This window comes from Carlito syrichta, unplaced genomic scaffold (genome assembly GCF_000164805.1).
Source record: "Carlito syrichta isolate Samal-C Ts95f unplaced genomic scaffold, Tarsius_syrichta-2.0.1 Scaffold287936, whole genome shotgun sequence".
In the NCBI taxonomy this organism is placed as follows: domain Eukaryota; kingdom Metazoa; phylum Chordata; class Mammalia; order Primates; family Tarsiidae; genus Carlito; species Carlito syrichta.
This window is the reverse complement of record NW_007232032.1, coordinates 147,553-155,317: the sequence shown is the minus strand read 5'-3', so window position 1 is coordinate 155,317 and position 7,765 is coordinate 147,553. Positions and strand designations below refer to the sequence as shown.

Below are 7,765 nucleotides of genomic sequence, written 5' to 3'. Positions count from 1 at the left end.
CTCCAGTCTGGGTGACAGAGTGAGACTCCAACTCAAAAAAAAAAAAAAAATGTAATTTCAGCTCAAGTTTAATATGATATGTAATTGACTACAAGAAAATGCTGGTAGAGTTAAAGTTTCAATTTGTGTCTTTCATGGGTGAAATAACCAGAAATCTCTGTGGTTAATGTGTTTCCATGTTTCATTTTCTGAAGTTTGGAAGAGGAGTCATGTCAGAAGAAACAGCGAGTGAGTCCCAGCTTTCCTTGAAGGCAGCGGTCCTGAGAGTGTTTGATCTTCCTGTGTCTTGGTACTGTTCTCTTTCCCAGGTAACAAAAGAAACAAATGCAAAGTTGAATGAGAAGTTTATTGCTCAGAGCATACTTTGTAACGGTATTTCAGTTTTGTTTTTTTTTTTTTGAGTTGGAGTCTCACTCTGTCGCCTAGGCTGGAGTGCAGTGGCACGCTTATGACCACCGCAGCCTCGACCTGCTGGGCTCAGGCGATCCTTCTGCTTCAGCTAAGTAGTTGGAACTACAGGCATGTGCCACCTTGCCTGGCTGAGTTTTCTTGAATTATTGTAGAGTTGAGGTCTCTTCAAGTTGCCCAGGCTGGGCTCAGTCAATCTTCTCATCTCGGCCTCCCAAAGTGCTGGGATTACAGGCGTGAGGCACCATGCCTGGCCAACCAGGACTCTTTTCATCTTGCAAAACTCAAACTCTGCAACTACTTGAGTGTGTTTTTCTAAAAAGAATATGTGTGTTAAACCTGGCACAGTGGCTCACATCTGTAATCCCAGCACTTTGGGAGGCGGAGGCAAGACGATTGCATGAGCCCATGGGTTTAAGACCAGCCTGGGCAACATGATGAGACCTTGTCTCTACAAGAAATAAAACATTAGCTGGGTGTGGTAGTGCACACCCGTGGTTCTAGCTGTTTGAAAGGCTGAGGAGGAAGGATCACCTGAGCCCAGCAGGTCAGGGCTTCGGTGGCCGTGAGTGTGCACTGCACCGCAGCCTGGGTGACAGAGTGAGACTCCGACTCAAAAAAAAAAAAGAAAAAAAAGAAAAAAAGATTTGTCTCTTAAATCATGTAGAAAACACATTATGGAGTTATAAGTCACTGTCATAATGATACTGGCTTTTATAAGTGCCCATGTATTTATTGTTCTTTTTTTTCCTTTTTTTTGGTTTTGTTTTTTTAGAGACAAGGTCTCGCCATGTTCTTAGGCTGGTCTTGAACTCCTGAGCTCAGGCAGTCCTCTCGCCTCTGCCTCCCAAAGTGGTGGGATTACAGGTGTGAGCCACTGTGCCTACATATATCATTCTTGAGATCTTTATTTCTTCATGTTGCTTCAAGTTACTATCTAGTCTTCTTTTATTTTAACCTGCAGGACTCCCTTGAGCATTTCTTTCAGGAAAGGTCTACTGATAATGAATTTCATTAATTTTTGTTTATCTAGGATTGTCTTAATTTCCTCTGCTTTTGAAGGATAGTTTTGTAGGTTATAGGATTCATGGTTGACAGTTTCTTTTTTTCTTTCAGCACTTTGAATATATTGGCCTGCTGCCTACTGGTCTTCAAAGTTTCTGATGAGAAATCTGACAATTTTATTGATAGCTCCTTGTATGTGGCAAGGGACTTCTTTTGCTGCTTTCATTTTTTTTTTTCTTTCTTTTTTTTTTTAGAGAAGAGTTCTTGCCAAGTTGCCCAGGCTGGTCTCAAACCCATGAACTCAGGCAATTGTCTCACCTCGGCCTCCCAAATTGCTATGATTATAGGCATGAGCCACTGCGCCCAGCCCATCTCTTACTGCTTTCAAGATTCTTTGCCTTTGTTTTTGAAAGTTTGATTGTATGTCTCCTTGTGGTTCTCTTTGAGTTCATGATTTTTGTAATCTGAGCTTCACGCATTAAAAAAAAATCTTTTATACAGGTGGGAGTGTTACTATGTGTCTAGGCTAGTCTTGAACTCCGGGCTCCATGCAGTTCTCCTGCCTCGGCCTCCCAAAATGCTGAGATAACAGGCATGAGCCACCATTCCTCGCAATCCTCGTGGTTATATTCGTGTCCTTCATCAAACTTAGGAGGTTTTGAGCCATCGTTTCTTAAAATAGTCTTTCTGCCTCTTTCTCATCCTTCTTAAAATTTCACCTGTAGGTTAACTTGATGGTATCTCAAAGCTTCTTTAGACTTTCTTCACTTTTTTTTTTTTTTTTGAGTTGGAGTCTCACTCTGTCTCCCAGACTGGAGTGCAGTGGCCGCTCCTGGCAACCACAGCCTCGACCTGCTGGGCTCCGGCCATCCTTCCGCCTCAGCCTTCCCAGTAGCCGGAATTACAGGCATGCGCTACCACGCCTGGCTGATTTTTTGATTTATTGTAGAGAGGAGGTCTCGCCAAGTTGCCCAGGCAGGTCTCAAACTCGCGGACTCAGGCAATCCACTCACCTCAGCCTCCCAAGGGCGTGGGATTACAGGCTGAGCCACCAAGCCCGGCGACTTTCTTCACTTTTATTCTGTCCTCAGACCCAGTGCCTTTCATTGTTCTTTTTTTTTTTGAGTTGGAGTCTCACTTGGTCGCACAGACTGGAGTGCAGTGGCCGCTCCCGGCCACCGCAGCCTCGACCCGCTGGGCTCTGGCGATCCTTCCACCTCAGCCTTCCCAGTAGCCGGAATTATAGGCATGCGCTACCACGCCCGGCTGATTTTTTTGATTTATTGTAGAGATGAGGTCTCACTGCCCAGGCGGGTCTCGAACCCGCGGACTCAGGCAATCCACTCACCTCAGCCTCCCAAAGGTGTGGGATTACAGGCTGAGCCACCGAGCCCGGCTGACTTTCATTGTTCTTTCTTCAAGTATACTGATTCTGTCTTCAGCCTGATCAAATCTGTCTTTAAATCCCTCTAGTGAATTTTCTTATTTTTTCTTAATTTTTAATTTTAAAGATGTGGGGTACAATTCAGGGTTAAGTGTACAGATGTTCATTATGCAGGTTCCCTTGTTGATGAGGTTCCTTCTCTCCCCCAGCAGAATCCCACTACTGCCAGTCCTGCCTCTCCCTGGCAATTTCCCACTACTGACAATCCTTTTCTTATAGTATTATGATAACTATTCAAGGTCCGCTTGTGAGTGAGAACATGTGATACTCAGTTCTTTGTTTCGGTGATAGACCACTCAGTATTATAACCTCTAAGTCCATCCAAGTTGCTGCTAAGTTCATGATTTTGTCCTTCTTTATGGCTACGTAATACTCCATCGTGTATATGGACCCCATTTTTTCCATCCAGTTCTCTTTTGATGGCAGCATCGTTGGTTCCATGTTCTTGTTATTGTGAACAATGCTGCCTCTAGTGAATTTTCCATTTCAGTTATTGTACTTTTTAGTCACAGCATGCCTTTTTGGCCTTCTTTTAGGTTTTCTCTTTTTCTTGTTATTCCCTTTTGTTCTCCTGTCGTTTTCTTGAAGTTTATGTTTGGTAAAGGGAAATAAGGTTTTTGGAGCAGGAGACGTGTGTGTGACTAAATGACTGTTCTGTGTCTCCAGAGACCATTACTCGTGGGGAGGGACTTTCCAAGAACTTTAATGGCATCAGATGTGGAGTGGGGAGGGTTGCCAAATGAGAGCACAAAGAGCTGTGTCTTGTTCCTGTCTTTGTATTCTGAGTGCCAGGCCCTGAAGTTGATGTTCAATTGATGTTGAATGAATGGAACGTGTGTCTAATTTTCTTTATGTCTGTACCTTAGCAAATAGACTGTATCATCTTTTAAAAGCCCCTTTTTATCTTATTTATTTATTTATTTATTTATTTATTTTTGAGTTGGAGTCTCACTCTGTCTCCCAGACTGGAGTGCAGTGGCCGCTCCCAGCCACCACAGCCTCGACCCGCTGGGCTCCGGCGATCCTTCCGCCTCAGCCTTCCAAGTAGCCGGAATTACAGGCATGCGCTACCACGCCCGGCTGATTTTTTGATTTATTGTAGAGATGAGGTCTTGCTGCCCAGGCGGGTCTCGAACCCGCGGGCTCAGGCAATCCACTCACCTCAGCCTCCCAAAGGCGCGGGATTACAGGCTGAGCCACCGAGCCCGGCCCCTTTTTATTTTTATTTATTTATTTGAGTTGGGATCTCAGCCTGCCTCCCAGAATGGAGGGCAGTGGCAGGAAGGACTGCTCACAGCCTTGACCTTCAGGGCTCAGGTGATCCATTCCCTGCAGCCTCTCAAGTAGCTGGAACTACAGGCGTGCACCACCACACCTGACCCCTTTAAGACAAATTTTTTTTTGTAAAGATCAGGTCTTGCTATGTTGCCTGGGCTAGTCTTGAACTCCTAGGCTCAAGCAATCCTCCCACCTTGGCCCCACAAAATGTTGGGATTACAGATGTGAGATACCGTACCCAGCCTAATATATTTAATTTTTTTTTTGAGTTGGAGTCTCACTCCATCATCCAGGCTGGAGTGCAGTGGCACACTCATTGCCACCCCAGCGTTGACCTGCTGGGCTCTGGCGAGCCTTCCACCTCAGCCTTCCGAGTAACCGGAACTACAGGCACACGCTACCATGCTTTGCTAATTTTTAAATTTTATTGTAGAGACGAAGTCTTGCCAAGTTGCCCGGGATGGTCTCGAACCCGCGGGCTCAGGCAATCCACTCGCCTCAGCCTCCCAAAGTGCTGGGATTATAGACTGAGCCACCAAACCCGGCCATATATTTAAATTTGATTCAAAAAGAATATTTTGTTTTTGATGATAAGGTCATGCCAGTTTATAAAATATAATGAAAAGTAAATTATTCTTAACTCATTCACAACCACTGATGTGAATTTAGGTCATTCCAAATTCTATTCCTGGTTGCTGCGTATGTAAATTTACCTCAACATAAAAGACTGATTTTTTGGGTTTATAATCTGAATAAAAATACAAAATATGGAGTGCTAGTTAGAGTGGTGGCTGAGGCAAATACTGGATATGTCTGCAACTTTCAAGTGTATTGTGGAAAAGGTGACAATTTAGAAAAGATCATTTCACTTGTGCTTAATGACAGAAGTTTGCAGCACCCAGCTTCAGATTTTTTTATTTCCACCCATTCTCAGTATTAGGAAGGTGAAAAATTTGCCAGTCATGAATGTATTAATAGTAATACTGTTTTTAATTTAATTTTTTTTTTTTTGAGTTGGAGTCTCACTCTTGTCGCCCAGCCTGGAGTGCAGTGGCATGCTCATGGCCACCACAGCCTCCACCTGCTGGCTTAGGCGATTCTTCTGCCTCAGTCTTCCCAAGTAGCTGGAACTACAGGTGTGCACTCCCACGTCCTGCTAGTCTTTGTGATTTATTGTAGAGATGAGGTCTCACCAAGTTGCCCAGGCTGGTCTCAAACCCCCGGACTCAGGCAATCCTCTCACATTGGCCTCCCAAAGTGCTAGAAATACAGGCTGAGCCACTGTGCCTGGTCTAATTTTATTTTATTTTTTCTAGTAGGAGTCTCATTCTATACTCACAGCCACTGCAGCCTTGACCTGCTGGGCTCAGGCGATCCTTCCACCTCAGCCCTCCAAGTAGCTGGAACCACAAGCAAGTGCCACCACACCCAGCTAATTTTTTGATGTATTGTAGAGACAAGGTCTTGTCAAGTTGACTAGGCTGGTCTTGAACTCCTGGGTTCAGGCAATCCTCTCGCCTCCACCTCCCCAAATTTTGGAATAACAGGCATGACCAACTGCACTCAGCCAAATTTATTTTATTATCGAATGCTTAGCTTTCAAGGTCAAAGAGTTGATTTTTTTCTGACTCTCACCTGGTTGCTATGAACACTGTCAGTGTGGATCCAGAGGGATGAATGTAGAAGTAGAAAGAGCCGGCCTATAATCCTGCCGCCTTTGGGAGGCTGAGGTGAGTGGATTGCCTGAGTCCGCGGGTTCGAGACCCACCTGGGCAGTGAGACCTCATCTCTACAATAAATCAAGAAATCAGCCGGGCGTGGTGGTGCGTGCCTGTAATTCTGGCTACTCGGAAGGTTGAGGTGGAAGGATCGCCGGAGCCCACCAGGTTGAGGCTGCAGTGGCCAGGAGTGGGCGACAAGGTGAGACTCCAACTCAAAAAAAAAAAAAAGAAAGTAGAAAGAAAGAAAATCGATAATGAGTGTGATAGAGATACCACTGGAGAGAAATATTAAAGAGAATCATTCGAGTATATAATTTTTCAGGGTTTGTCACAAGTGCACACATATGTGTGAAATCTTCACTACCATCAAGGTAGTGAAAATACCCATCATCTCCAGAAGTTTCCTCATTTGCATTTGAAATCCCCCTCTCCCCTCCTGTCCAGGCCCTCCTTCCTCCCAACTCGTCCTCAGGCAGCTGCTGATCTGCTTGTTTTTGGGGGTTTTTTTGAGTTGAGTCTCACCCTGTAGCCCAGGCTGGAGTGCAGTGACATGCACACTCATGGCCACCCCAGCCTCGACCTGCTGGGCTCTGGCGATCCTTCCACCTCAGCCTTCCAAGTTGCCGGAACTACAGGCACGCGCCACCATGCCTGGCTAATTTTTTTTTTTTTATTGTAAAGACAAGGTATCGCCAAGTTCCGCAGAGTGGTCTCGAATCCGTGGGCTCAGGCAATCCACTCGCCTTGGCCTCCCAAAGTGCTGGGATGGCAGGCGGAGGCCCCAAGCCCGGCCCTGATCTGCTTTTCATCGCTTGAGATTAGTTTGTAGTTTCTAGAACTTTTTGTCAATGGAACGATGCAGTACATGCTCTCCTTTGCCTGGCTTCTTTCACTCAGCCTAATTGTTTCGAAATGTGTCCATGTTGTTTTCTATGTCAATTTAAGCATATGTTCATTTATTTATTTATTTAGTTAGTTAGTTTTTTTTTTGAGTTGGAGTCTCACTCTGTTGCCCAGACTGGAGTGCAGTGGCCACTCCCGGACACCGCAGCCTCGACCTGCTGGGCTCCGGCGATCCTTCCACCTCAGCCTTCCAGTAGCTTGAACTACAGGTGTGCACTACCACACCCGGCTAATTTTTTGATTTATTGTAGAGATGAGGTCTCGCCAGGTTTCCCAGGTGGGTCTCGAACCCGTGGGCTCAGGCAATCCACTCACCTCAGCCTCCCAAAGCATTGGATTACAGGCTGAGCCACCCAGCCCAGCCCTCTTGTATGCTTATACCTCTTCAACCATTGATGAACATTTGGATTTTCTGTATTTTAAAAACAAAAATTATGGCCGATCTTGGTGGCTCATCCTCTGTTCCCAGCAATTTGGGAGGCTGAGGCTACTGGATTGCCTGAGCCCACGGGTTTGAGACCAGCCTGGGCAACTTGATGAGACCTTGTCTCTACAATCAACCAAAAATTAGCTGGGCGAGATAGCATGTATCTGTAGTTCGGCTACTTGGAAGGCTGAGGCAGAAGGATCGCTGGAGCCCAGTGGGTCGACACTGGGGTGGCTGTGAGCGTGCCACTGCCCTCCAGCCTGGGCAATGGAGTGAGACTCCGACTCAAAAAAAAAATTATAAGATGCTAAGAACATTCTTGTTCAAGTTTTTCTATGGACATGTGCTTTCATTTCTCTTGGGTAAATAGGCGCAGAATTGCTGAGTTGTGAGGTACCTGGATGGTTACTTTTTTAAAGAAAATGACAAATTTTTTCCAAATGTGGATGTAACATTGTTATGGCTAATCTTAAATTTTAGCCATTTTGTTTCATTTTCTTTTATAGAGATGAGGTCTCACTAAGTTGCCCAGGCTGGTCTCAAACCCCTGGACTCAGGCAATCCTCTCACCTCCACCTC

At 45.4% G+C, this 7,765-nt stretch overlaps 1 protein-coding gene across 3 annotated transcripts in view; it reads left to right on the top strand.

Annotated features, from left to right (window-relative positions):
* Positions 1 to 7,765, top strand: part of MIGA1 (mitoguardin 1) — a 78,972-nt gene that overhangs the window by 5,769 nt on the left and 65,438 nt on the right. For all 3 annotated transcript variants that reach the window (XM_008053168.1, XM_008053167.2, XM_008053169.2), the window contains exon 2: positions 195 to 308. In XM_008053168.1, the coding sequence (XP_008051359.1) occupies positions 210 to 308 (99 nt within the window). In that variant the 5' untranslated portion in view covers positions 195 to 209. The remainder of the gene's footprint in view (positions 1 to 194; positions 309 to 7,765) is intronic.